Genomic DNA, 14,061 nt, shown 5'->3' on the forward strand with positions numbered 1-14,061 from the left:
CCAAGGATGTGCACATTGTTAAGTTTAAAAAAAAATCTGAAAAATGTCTAATATTAAACTCTGGTTCACTGATAAATGCAAACAATCGTTTTTAATGATTACAAAAGTTAAATTTCAGGCACTCCACTTTATGACAATATTATAAAAACAACCTGTTTCATTGCTCTACACAGAATAATATTCCACCCTAAGTTTTCAAGGCACAATTTTTATGTGAAGTTATTTGCCATAACAAAGTTTAAAACAAAAAATCATATTACAAAGTTTTACAAGTTCTCTTTAAAAATCGAAGGTAGTCTTCTGTAAAACATTACTTCTACCACAGATACATTCTAATGGCAGTTTATAGGAAGTTCATAACACAATGTCCAACTATTCTCTCATATCTTCGCACTTGATTGCAATTTGTTTTTCTGTAATATTTAAAAGGTAATTCTGCCAAGTGTTAAAGTGTCAAGAGCTTGTGCCAATGCTATTCACAGAAATGACCTTAAAAAGAACCACCTTCCAAAATTAAGACTAGTGTAGTTTCAGTCAGGAATAATTTGTTCATGAGCTTGTCAAGGTCTGCAGTATTCAAAATGTCAACACTGCAATGAAATCTTCATCTTCAAGAACGCTTACTAATGGGCAAAAGATTAAGCATTCCATTGCTATTGAAATCTACTCAATTGATTTAATTATTATCAAGGAGGTTTTAATTTTTAATGTCAGACTTCAGTTTATGGATAGACACCTAAACTGTATTCAAGAAGTAGCTCAACTCCTGGCGTAACTGCAGACACAAAGGAAAAAGGTGGGAAAAGGCAGGAGGGCAAAGGAAGGAGGGTGTGGGCTGCTGATGCTACAGTTTCTTAGAAGAGGCAAGTGCCCTCACATTCTACTTAGCTGAGCAGAAAACAAAACTTGTGCAAGAAGCTTGGTTCCTGAGACTCAAGAACGCTGTATAATACCGCTTGAGAACTTCTCTCCCCGCAAGGCAGCAACAAGCAACATTCACTGTTACTCCATTCAGTATTCTCAGGTCTTAAAACAGTATTTGTTATGAGATGGGTCTTCTAGAATTATAAACTCTAACACCATTCTGCATTGAGGAGCGAGCATATTTTGTCAGAAGAGCACCAACTGTCTGCTTCTCTGCACATAAGTCTCTATAGAGGAAAGAAAGCAGATGACATTGGCATTAGAGATATTCACATAGAAAATGAATCTGTGAAGTACTTGTAAATATAACAAGGCAAAACTACATTCTTTCAGAACCAACGATTTTTTTTTGGGAGGGGGGGGGAGGGGGGAGGGGAGTTGGCTGGCTTTTATTATTACTGTTCTCTAAAGGGTTTCCAATCTAGCAAAATGGTTACCTTTGAACAACTTAATTATATTACAGTAAACTGAGCCACTCATAAAGGTTTGATGCAGTTACTTCTGGGTTACCATCTCGATCTGTTCACACGTACCCTGGCTGGACCTTCCCGATAGCACTGTGGTGTAAGCGTTAACCACCAAAAGCACAAAGGACACAGTATAGGAAGCACTGCTTTATAGTTCTTGTGTTGTGAACATGGAGACCAATTATAAATGTCAGGAGGTTCATCCTTTGAGCTAGGTCTGCCTTAATCAAATAAGACAGAGTTATCACCCATTTAAATTTAGTAGGATCAGCTTTTTACACTTTTCATGCTGACTTTTTACACAAGTTTAAATCCAACAAATACAGCTACAGTTCCCAGGGGGTTGAATTCTATTCTTATATTGAATTTGTATTAATTTAAAATGGAAAGAGGCAATCATAGCTCATAAGAAGTCAGCTATGCAGAAAGGGAAGAATATAACACTAATTATATTTTAATAAAAAGAAATATACCCATACTGTATATAAGGGGTAATGTCCACTTCTGTCCACTTTTCCCGTATGCTGAATAAGCTGTTGAATCTTTCCTGATTGTCTTCAGGTAAGTCTTCTACTTTTAGAAGAAAGATGGTCTCTGGCCTTGAGGTTTTATCCACAAGAGCCAAGCCCTGTGGATCAGCATCAGAGAGAAAGTGTTAAGTAAAGACAAAACAATTGAGTTTCCTTCTTTCTGGCAATAATCCATACAAGTTGCCCTTTGCACCTCCAAAGCCTTCTAAAACTGCACTACTAGATGCAAAGTGAAAAAGTATCATAAAGGAGCTGTTTTAGAGGCAGTATTTATCATTTCCTTTATGACAAGGAGGGAGGGGGAAATCCATGAATTCCCAACATCTATGTCTCCTTTGAGCAGAAGGATTTCCATAGTGCTTGCTACTCTACTGGCTGTCGCTACAGCCTGCTGACAATAATTCAGCTTCTGTTCTAGTTACATTTACAAGTATTAACTGTACAGCTGCAACTTTTCTTCAAACAGAAGCATGCCAGACCTACAGAAACTTGAACTGTCATGATACCAGACTACTGGTGCTCATAGAGGACATCATAAGAAGTACTTTAACTCAAAAGCTGACAGAAATAGTACAATTAATCCCCATTGATAAAATCTACATATGACATAAGTCAATAAACAGCCTACTGACAAAAGAATCCATGCTTCTTTATGTTTTTACCTTAAGCTGATCAAGCCTTGCTGTCATCCCTTCAGGGACACTTTGTTGCCAGACTTCTTGGAACTCTGACAGATTGAATTTAACTGCATTTTGCAGAAGCATTTGTGCTATAGCTCTGCATATTTTATCTTCACGCATTTCAAAGTAAACCTCCCCTGCTGAGAAACAAAGAACAGTGTATCCTGGGATCTTGCTTTTTGATAAAAGAACACAGAACAGCCTCGTATTTCTATTTTGTTCTACAGTCTTCTACAAGCCCAAGTATCCTGTTTTTTCTTTTCCTCAGGGAGTAACCTGACTTGGTATTACTTTGGATAAATGATGGTATCTTCTCATTCTCAAGAGCAGATTAAGCAGAATATTATGTGTGCGCAGCACTGTGAGCTACAGTATTCATTCACATCAAGAAATGTGATGTGAAACTCCCCATCTTTTCCCCTTTCACAGTAACACTGTTTCTCCTACAGCTTTCTTTCCTATTTCTGAATGGCTTGTGTTAAAATGTTTGCTGTGGTTGAGCCATTAAACAAAACCTTCACTTCCTTAATCACCCTTATAATATGACATGATGAAGGGAATAATGAGAATTTATTTTTTTTCCACTCTGACTTGGCTAAAATTCTCTGAACAACACCAGGCACACACACTTCCTTCTACTTTTTCAGTCATCTGGATTTCCTGCAATTCAATCTTGTGCCTTGTGCAACCTGCCTAAATATACTAAGAAGTATTGTATGAACTTCAGTCTAAAAGTAGGACTATTGTATTAGTCAATACAATCCATGGATCTTGTGGTGCAGTTCAGGGGACCAAAGGCAGCCATCTACTTCAGGCAAATTGAATTCAGGGAGATCCACATGCCGCTGACTATTCACAATAGCACAATTAATTGCTTAAACACATGATACCCAAGACCTCCTGGTGTATCAAAAGAGAGATTCCATGTAAATTTTACAAGTGATCTGTCTTTAGTCACAAAATTATGGCTTGTAGACACCTAATAAATCACTTCAGGTACCTCTGATAGTTCCTGATTTTTCCCTGTTTTGTACACTTTAACAGTCCTTTTTCCTGTGAAGCTTTCTCTAACAATTTTACTGATTTATAGCTCACCGTTTGCTCCCTCCTTTTACTGGCATTGTAGCAAATTCATTTGTTTGGGCCATCCTCACAAAATCTGGATTTACTCATGAATAACTGTTTCATTTATGCAAAATTAAAATACACTTGCTTCCCCAAACTTACCATCATCAATGTATTTCCTTCCATAGCTTAAAAGAATATGTTCTATCATCTCTCTGAAAAAAAAAAAATAAAATAAAAAAAATCAGAAATCAAGTTTTAAAACTGTTCACTAGGACATTACAGAAACAGTTACCAAGTAGAAGATGAAGGAACAGGTAAAGTAAAAAAATCAAGGAGAATGGCACACGTCTTCATGGCTGAAATGAACAAATTGATAAAAACTTAGAAGTTAAAAGAGGAAAAAGGGCGACAAAAAGGACAGATGGGAGTTAATTCAGCATGTCATCCCCAAAAGTCTCTTCCACTTTCTAGTTATAACTAGCAAAGTCTAAAAGGCATAAGGAGAATAAGGAAAAGAGACTCTTGCAATCTCACTTCTTTCCAATGAGAAGGGATGCAAGTTACAAATTTGGCTGTTAATTATCCCTTACTGAATAGCAGGTATTTTCCTAGACCTCTGGCATAAAATTACAGCCTAACTGCAGAAATTAATACTAAAGCAAGATTTCTTTTTGAGCCAAAAGCCAAATAAATGGAAAACACCACATATTGTAAACTTTAGACTTTGTTTGAATGGTAATCTTAAATTATTTCATAACTCCAAATGGCAGTACCATGAACTCAACTCTTCAGATCTGAAATTAGTATTATACCAGAAAATATACCACCATCTCAGACATTACGCAAGAGGTAAACTAAACATTTTTGGCTAGCTGTAGCTTCAGGACAAGTATTTCAAGACGGTCAGCAATTTATGGCTTAAGTACACGCTACTTTCATCTTTTACAATTTGCCAGTAATGTTTCTACTATTGAATCAATGGAAATATTACCAATAGACATTATAATCAGTTTACTGACCTGTATGTCTAAACTACTAACACCCTTCTATATTTTAGAGGCAAAGAAAATGTATCATCAACACCATGGTAACTGGTATCTAGAGTTGTAAGACTATAATTCTAATAAATAATTAATAACTACTGTAATTAGTAACAGTTAATAATGATTGTAGACAATTTTCAGTACTAAAAGTAATTGCTTACGTGGGCTCTAAAGATCCAAGTTCCTCAAGACAGGTACGTAAAGGAACCTTACTTAAAGACCAGGACTCTGAGTCTATTAGCTGAGTCACGTGATTCAACAGTTTCATCTCATAGTCAAATTCTAGAATTCTCCAATATCCTGCCAAATAGAAAACCACGAAACATTAGAAGGAAAACATTAACATCTTAATGCTATTCCCCCGAATGTACACTACAATAGTCTGGACATTTAGGTCACACCTTTAAAGTACAGCAACAGCATTCTGTTCTTTTCAGGATTAAAACTGAGAGGAACAACAAAATAGTAAGAGCTAACATAAAGGGGAAAGAAATAAAATTACCTCAGTTATTCATAATTGGTTATGTAAATTAACTGCCATAGATACAAATACACTAAAATCCCAGCCCAAGATGAATCAGATCTGGTAAAACTAATAATTAATTCAGGCACAGAACTGCACAAACAGAATTGATTGCACTGGCCCTGCAAAGCGGCAGTTCAGGTCCAGCCAAGTCCACAGAAGTACAGATGTGGTATGGCGGTGCTGTGCAGCTGTAAATGACAAGGAAAGTAATCTGTGAGATCCTCACCTACCTAATGGGACAGTATAGAGAAGACTGAGCAGAAGTCTTCCCAGTGGTGCTCAATGATTGGACAGGAGGTCACAATTGCAAGTTGCAACACGGGAAATGCCAGCTGGTTATTAGGAGAGGTTTTTCCCCCTGCAGATAGTCAAACACTGGAACAGCCTGGACAGAGGTTGTGCAATCTCCATCCTTGGAACTCTCAGAACTCAACCAACTGAGGCCGTGAGCACCCAGCTCCAAGTTGGCCCTGTTCTAAAGCAGGGACTTGGATCCGATAACCTCCAGAGCTCAGTTCTGCCCTATATTATTCTATGACTCTAGGACTGCTGCCACCTGGTGTCCAGGTAAGGGTTTGGCCTTGGCAAAGTAAAGGATGAGTAGGACCTTTCCCAAGGTGAAGCATTTGCTCCAGCCTTGCCTCACATGGTAGGAAGACTTCTGAGATAAACCCAGTCTGGGAGGAAGAAAAGACTATGAAAGGGCTGAGGTTACCTAAGGATCAGCTGGTTTTGCCTCTAGGACTGCAGAAAGCAGTACCCACTCATCCATGAAGAAGGCAGCCAGCCAAAAAATATTCATACTATGGGTGGGATACTCTGATGTCAGTGTTTGTAGAAGCAAAGAAGGAATTACCCTGGAGAGACCCAGACTGGTCAATGCCTGCTGATAAACCTTTATGATCAGCTTCACAGCAGCAGAGGATATAGTAAATATGGAAGCAGATCTTAGTACTTTGAAGTAATTTGTACCTTGAAAGATGAGGATGTGGAACGGGCCTTAGGAGACCCAGGTATTTTAGGGAAAAAAAAGCAGGGTTATATCCTCATAGGCAACAATATTCCTTAGAGATGAATACCTTCAATTTTGCAGGCATCTATAACTTGCAATTGGTCCAGTATTTCTTCTTCACTTGCTTGAATCAGACTTAACAAATCTTCAGTTGTATACTGCAACAAGGGAAAAAAAAAGAAGGAAATAAAAAAGGTTATCCTTACTCCTCTGTTGCTTCAGCAAGTATGCTAAATGCATTATAATGAAAGACTTGTAAGATTGATTCCCTCCCCCCAGACTCTGAATTTTCTAAGGTTTACCACACTCTCTGAAACTTTTCCTGTAACTTACAACATTTTCTCGAAGAGTTATTCAATATAAAAACCAGTCTAACTACAGGGAAGTCTTTGTGCCACGCATAAGTAATATACCTGTACTCCTAGGATGTCAAACTACCACAAGTAGGCATCATAAGTAAAGTATCACAGCAAGAATGAAAAGTGAATGTGTTCTATCTTTCCTAAATCACATATTTTAATCTGTGAGATTCAAAGAAAAGACAAAACAAAAATCACTTATCAATTTTGGATAGAAGTCGGAACTCCAACTTACTACCTCCAGTAAATGCAAACCTCCAAATGCAAACTACCAAAAAAATGCAAACCAAAAAAGTTATGTGTCGTGTTTTGGTGTCTGCTAACTAATTAGCAGACAAGTAGCACAGACCCAGCCACAGTACATACAGCTCCTTGCAGAACAGTTACTTGGTGAGATGGAAGGGTGCTGTGGATACTGTCGTAAAGATTTAGAAGACATGGGAGAAACAGAAGGTATCACAGAACCACAGAATGGTGGGGGTTGGAAGGGACCTTCGGAGATCATCTAGTCCGAGCCCCTGCCAAAGCAGGTTCACCTAGAGCAGGTTGGACAGGAATGCATCCAGGTGGGTTTTGAGTATCTCCAGAGAACGAGACTCCACCACCTCTCTGGGCAGCCTGTTCCAGTGCTCTGTCACCCTCAAAGTAAAGAAGTTTCTCCTCTTGTTCAGATGGAATTTCCTGTGTTCCAGTTTGTGCCCATTGCCCCTTGTCCTGTCACTGGGCACCACTGAAAGAAGTCTGGCCCCATCCTCTTGACACCCACTCTTTAGATATTGATAAGCATTGATGAGAGTCTGGAACACCAGACTTAAATCCATGGGAAACAGGGATTCATCAATTCCTTTATACACCTTACAGCCTTTTTAATCAACTCTAATACTGAAGTTTTGTTGATTATAGCATAAGAATACTTCCTATCAGTAAAGAAAATAATTGGATTAAGTACTTGAGATCTATTGGACTATGGAAACACAAATGGAACAAACCAACACTAAGTTTGGAACATCCACGTGTTAAAAAAGCATTTAATAAATACAGAAGAGTATCCTCTTCCCGCTATGCCATTCCTATTAGACAATATGTTGAAACATCATCAGGCTAAGCAGCACTGAACTCACACCAGTATTTCAGCAAGTGATGTCCGTATTACTCATTACCTTAAAGAACATTGCTAGCAATTTAGAGCAAATATATCCCCAGATCAGTATGCAAGTGTGTTTGCGAGTTAGGTACTGCCATTCAGATAAGACCCTGCATAGGAGTCCTTGGCATTTGTTCCGTCTGAGGCCTGGCAAGCACTCTGACAGCTTTTTTAAGAAATCACTGCTCTCAGCGATGACGCTTTTATCAGTTGCATCACCCTTGCAAACATAAAATGGAATGGATTGACCTGCATCATGTCCATACCAGCAATTTCCAGATACAGATTAAATACATTAACTCAATCACATTCAATCATTTTAATATGCCTTGCCATCTCACTGTAAACCCCAGGATTTTCATTTGGTGCATCCTAAGCAAGCTGTATAGTAGCCTGTTTCTAAGTTTTCCTGTAGTTTGCTAAATCACATCACTATGCATCAGGCTTCATTACAGTAGTTCCTTTTTATTATCAGCTTCAGCCAAGCCTCAGTGTAAAATACTTCAGAGCATACGTTTCTGTTTTTTAGAGACAAAAGAAAAACCAACCAAGCTAACGTAACTCCAGGATTTTTATAAGCCTTGATATCTGAGATCATATGCTGCACAGTCCAGATCTCTTCATTAGTAATTAGATCCTCTTTTTACTAAAAAAAAAGGTTGCTTACACCTGCTACTCGTGGAAGTGCTAATAATTACCAACTTGTTTAGAATAGTAGGCTTAAAAAAAATTAACTCAAAGCAGCACTGTGGGACATGGGAGCAAAGGTATTTTTCTAGTTAAGAATGTATCTTCACTCTAATTTGCCCATTATCAATTACAAGAAAGTAATTTACATAGCTGACTTACCTTTGAAAATGTCGAAGCTTGATCTTTCCGACTATCTGGCCCTTCATATGGATCTTCCATTAAAAGCTTTCTCAGTTTCTTCAGTTTAGGTCGGCATCTCCTTAATTCCCAATAGTTATTGGAGAAGCCAGCAATCTAAAAGAAAAAACAGTGACTCTTAAAAAATTTAATCTACCATTTGGATTCAAAGAGGCTTACCAAAAATTATCAGCAAAACGTGTCAATCTAGTCACTGAGAACAAGAACTTATTAATAGAGTAATTACTTCAAAGATGAAAGAATCCGTGTAATATTTTCATTAAAAAAATTACTTCAGACAATGAAAAATAAAAATCCACTATTGGTTGATAAAAATACCTTCATAGTGCATGTGACAAAGGGAAAAACTCATCTTACATGCAAATGACACAATATTGTAATGGGGTATATTCCTGCACAATTCTCATCAACATTTCTTTTCCTCTTAACACTAAATTATATTACTGCTATAAACCCCCTCCTGTATTATCCCGTTTCCATCTTCCCCTCTTCTTCCCATGCTCGGGATCTACTTCATGGTCTTTTTACACCTTAATGAATCATCGTATCACTAAGCTCAAGTAAAACAGACATTAACGAGACAGTAAGCTACACTTGCACACAAGACATCTCTGTTCCTTACTCTCATTCAACACACAAATTTAAAGCATGCAAGAGGAAGCTCAAGTATAATCGATTCAATAACACTAATCTAATAAAACTTTACCTTCAGAGTAATCCTGAAGTGTTTCATGGGGTACAGCTCAGACTTCCTAGCAGATTCTTTGAAGAGGACAGTTTATCAGAGGCCTTTCAGCATTGTTTCTGCTATTTACCAAACCAACAGAAGTGGGTACAGAATGGCAGAGGCAGAACAGGCTCCAGCTTTGTGACTCCTGACCCAACCATTAGCCCATTGTAAAAAAGCCTCCATTCCCTAAATGCTTTACCAGATTACTTTATATTTTTTAAGGTCATCCATTAAAAAAACCCCAAAACTTTAAAATAATGTTCCATTTAAATCAACTATAAGCAAACCACCTATATGTAGAAGTCCTATCCAAATTTTAATACAGAGAAAGCTCTCAGTTTTTAATCTAACTATTCTGTAGCTTGCTTGGCACAAAATTCAGGTAAATACTAATTTCCTGATAAACTTCTAAGCTTTTTTTTTCCTCCATATCAAATAGCATTTACCTAAGCATTAAAATTTTTTCCTGCCAAATTCTTTTGTGAGCAATTTGGTAATGAACAAAAAGGTACTCTGCGTAGAAAAGAAAAGACAAATAATTCTAATTTATAATCCAAAGCTCATAACTAGAGCTGGTCTGTGTGAGGTGAATAAAATGGCAGATGCTTTGTCTATGAGTATTACCCTTACAAGTGGTACAGAAGGGCAATTAAGCCCCAAAATACTGAGTAGACATACTATCTTATGCTATGTTTCACAATTTGCTGTGTCAAAACACCATGTAGCATTTTTGAAAACATTAAGAAAGCTTTTAGAAATAAAACTCTAAAAATACTTCCTAAGCAAAATCACATTTATATTATGTTGACACATGTGACTTCAGAGGACTAGTGAGATCATTAAACATAGCAAAAAAAGAATATGGAATAATATTACTTTCTCATTAAAGTCTTTAGTTTGAATTAACTTTTTCTATTAGCTGAACTGCTGACTTCACAGAAGAAATGACGCTGGTTTGATTATTATGTTCATCTAAGGACAAGCAGGATTACTCCTCAATGATGTCATATATCCATTACAGAAAATAATGACCTAATAATAATATTTGCTATTTATATATCTACTATTTTTAGTAGAATTTTATTAACTATGCTTCAGAAAAAGTAGACAATGAATTCTTTAAACTGAGAACTCTAAAATCATTCGCTCCAACAAATCTTTCCAGATGCTAATTGAAAGAGAGTCACCTTTGAATAGATTTCTATATTTAAAAAATAATATTCAGGCATGACATAGTATAATCTGCCTTTTGGCTAAAGCATGCCTAAGAATCAATTTGCAAACAGCTTATTTTAAAAACAGCTGCTAACACTGAGAAATTAGATTTTCTTTGAAAGCTTTTAATACCTACCACAACTAATTACTATCCTCTGAAAATAAACCAAAGTTTTAACTTCTTAGAAACAATAATTATCATACATTATGGATAAAGCTCAGTTGCCTAAAGAAGGGCTCTAGAGCCACTTTGGACACCCTAAGGTATAGCGTGCCCCCTGTGTATAAAGCATATTTATAAAGACATCCTTCTGGGGCTGTTCAATATACAAAGAACCTACAGGAGACTCATGTCCTTCTAGAGTGGCAGCTTGAAGCTAGACCAATACCACAAGACATCTAAAATGTCATTAGTAGCCTATGTTTAGGCAACTGAATCCCAGACGTGTTTCACATAAGCATCTTGGATAAAATACAAGAAATTACAGAGAATAAGAAAGTAGAGAATTAAAGCAAACAAACAAAAACCCAGAGAGACATACCTGTGAATAAATAATATCACAAGATACTTGATCTGCATTCAGCTGTTCTGGAGTTTTGCAACCAGGAATAAACAGCAACATATTTGAGGTATCTGCTATTTTCATGTCATAGGTTTTATCTTTGCTGCACAACACTGCTTGTTCATCCTTTTCACCACGGATTACCAGGCTGAAAAAAACAGCACAAAAATAAAGATATATTTTTGCCTCTATTTCAGGATGAACACCTATTAAACTTGTCTGATATATTTTCACATTTACGCATTGGTAAGGAAGTTAGAAACCGCAGTTCTATTTGGTAGCAGCAGTCACAGTATACCAAAATATAAAGACATAATTGTCAATTAATCTAAAATATATATCTATTCATCTAAATATATGTTTCTCCTCTCCTTTTTGAGTTTTCCCACTCTGAAAGACAAATATTCAAGGTTTTTATGCAGATCACAGTCAAACCTCCTCACCTGCCATTTCAGGTAAACCCCCCTGAAACACTGATTAGGTGATGCCTGAACTAGTTCACAAATCTTAGAAATTAGATTACAACTAAAATTGTTCTTTAATAACATGCTTTACTTGGTCAGCTCTGAAGCAGCGAGGCAGTTGGACTAGATGATTGTTGTAGGTCCCTTCCAACTGAAATACTCTATTCTATTCTTAACAAACACTGAAACTGGCCCATTGTGAAACAAGAAAGCAAACAGAAATTGTATCTATTGTGCTGCGTCCTTCAGATAATTCCATCTCAAAACCACACACATCTTCTTGCAAGTAATTCCACGCAGGAAAGAAAACCATCTTCTGGAGCATTTTAGTACAAAGAATCAACACAAACCTCCCTCTTGAGCTCACATACTTGATTAAACAGAGATTCTTAGTGAGGACATGATAAAACCGAAGCAGGACCACAACAGGGGAACATTCAGTTCCTCCCAGGCTACACTAAATTAAGTGCTCCCATTCAATTTAATCAAACTGTTCATCTTGGCTTCCAAAAGCTTGCATGCCCCAAGTGGTCCTCATCGTAATTCAGGCCTCGAACCAATGACACTTTATCAATATTGCACAGAGTATGGACAGACTTAATAACATGCATCTCTAAGGACTATTTTCTTTAGACGGAGATCGAATGTTGTATAATTTTAAATATTTGTATTATGTCACTGGCATTGCAGCAAAGAAAGACATTTTAAAACACTATCAAAAGCTTATTTGGAATCTGTTTCTGGTCCAGAGTTAGATGTTCTACCAAATGCCTATGCTGATACTGTACGTCCTTCACTATCCTGTTTGTCTAACTTGTGGGCAACCCTGCTGTCCTCCCGACCTCAAGAGTTCCACTAGGAAAATCTGAAAGTCAGTGGGATTCTTTTGAAGACATAATCTCCTTTCCTAACACCAAATTTTTAAGCATCTATCTTCATAAGCCCTGCAAGAAACTCTCCTCAGTTTTGGCTAGGTCTCCACAGAAGCAATTTTTCCATATGCAAAAGATAAAAAAGGAGAGAGAACAGACACCAATACAACAGCCTACAGAAGCGGGAAACTTTGTTAGTGAAGTTGCTACTCTGATTGAATGCTCTATCAGATTGAACAGTATGGGAGCAGGACCCAAAATTGCTTTCTGGCCTTGTCACTGAGTCACACTGTAGCGATATATAAAGCATCCCCCACATCCCATCTCCGATTTTTTCCTAATGCACACAACAATTATTTTGCTGAAATAATCTAAATGTGGTATAAATACCCATCACAAAGTGCAAGCTATGTTCGCTTTTGTTTTTGTGTTACGAGTTACCCAATTTACCCGAGCCAGGTTTAAGGGAGAGTTAGACTTCCATATCAACCGGATTAGAAGAATAAAACTCTGGGAAAAGCCACGTTTAAGAGGCAGGTCTGCTACTTAACGCCAGAGATGGGACGGGGCAGGCCTGCCCCATCTCCGCCCGACTCCCCCACCCACGGCCAGGGCCACCTCTAAGGATGGAAAACTCCAACCTCCCGCCGCGGGGCAGGCCTATCCCGCTTCCTCAAGCCTTCCTCGGGTTGCCGTGTCGGTTAACAGGCCCCAAAAGGCGATGGGGCGGGGAAGGGGGGCGGGGGGTGGTGTCGCCGCCGGCCGGGCCGCGCCTCGCCTCAGGGGGCCGCGTCCGCGAGGCGCGGCGCGGCCCGGCCCGGCCGGCGGCGACACCACCCCCCGCCCTGCAGGGGGCGCCCCAAACCGCCCGTACCTGCGTCCCGCCTCCAGCTCGGCGCAGAGGCCCGGCTCCAGCTGCAGCAGGCAGCACTCGCCGGCGCCGGCCTGCGGACCGAAGCTAAGGCAATGCACGGCCGGCAGCAGCTCCGCCGGGTTCAGCTTGGCCGTCTGCAGCGTAGCGTCCACCTCCGCCCGGCTCCGCATGGCGCCCGCCGGCTCCGAAAGCCCGCGCCGTGGCGGTGGAGCCGGCAAAGGGCGGGGACGGGGCGGGAGGCGGGCGCCGGCTGGGTTGATTCTCTGGTTGACTGCCGCGCGCCCGGCCGCAGCTGGCGGGGCGGGCGGCAACGCTGAGGGGAATCGGTTCGCCTGCCCGCGGCGGTGCCGGTCCACCGCTGGGTGTGATCCGGAACAAACCTCCCGGTTTCTGTCCGGCTGCACTAGATCCAGGCTGAGCTGCAATAAAATCCCTCTATATGCAGATAAAATGCCATAAAAATCCAGAAAATGCCCTAAGTAAAATAAATCTATAATATACAACGAAAACAGGCCCAACGTGTGAGCCCCTACCCAGCTCTGACTGAGGCAGCACCCTCTAGGTATTTCCTTGACACTGGAGCATGAGATGGAGACCGACTGCCCGAGCTGCCATTATGGGGCCTGGCTGTGGGTGGGAAGGCACTGGCGTCACCCACCCCTGCTCCTTCTGTCATGACAGCTGTGGGGATAGTCTGACCGA

The 14,061-nt window shown here is 39.5% G+C and overlaps 1 protein-coding gene across 2 annotated transcripts; it reads right to left on the minus strand.

The window, feature by feature from the left end:
• Positions 1–803: 803 nt before the first annotated feature.
• DSCC1 (DNA replication and sister chromatid cohesion 1) lies at positions 804–13,541 on the minus strand (the record flags this gene model as incomplete). Of its 2 annotated transcripts, none has more annotated exons than XM_082479554.1 (9): positions 804–1,151; positions 1,871–2,019; positions 2,584–2,738; positions 3,829–3,881; positions 4,874–5,012; positions 6,318–6,408; positions 8,603–8,737; positions 11,129–11,297; positions 13,360–13,541. In XM_082479554.1, the coding sequence occupies 9 exons, from the start codon at positions 13,527–13,529 to the stop codon at positions 1,043–1,045; spliced, it is 1,170 nt and encodes a 389-aa protein (XP_082335680.1). In that variant the 3' UTR covers positions 804–1,042. The 2 variants fall into 2 exon arrangements, with proteins under 2 accessions (XP_082335680.1, XP_082335679.1); XM_082479553.1 differs by having other exon boundaries at positions 2,584–2,741; positions 13,360–13,529.
• Positions 13,542–14,061: the final 520 nt, after the last annotated feature.

This window comes from Vanellus vanellus (assembly GCF_965231255.1).
Source record: "Vanellus vanellus genome assembly, chromosome: 2".
Taxonomy (NCBI): domain Eukaryota; kingdom Metazoa; phylum Chordata; class Aves; order Charadriiformes; family Charadriidae; genus Vanellus; species Vanellus vanellus.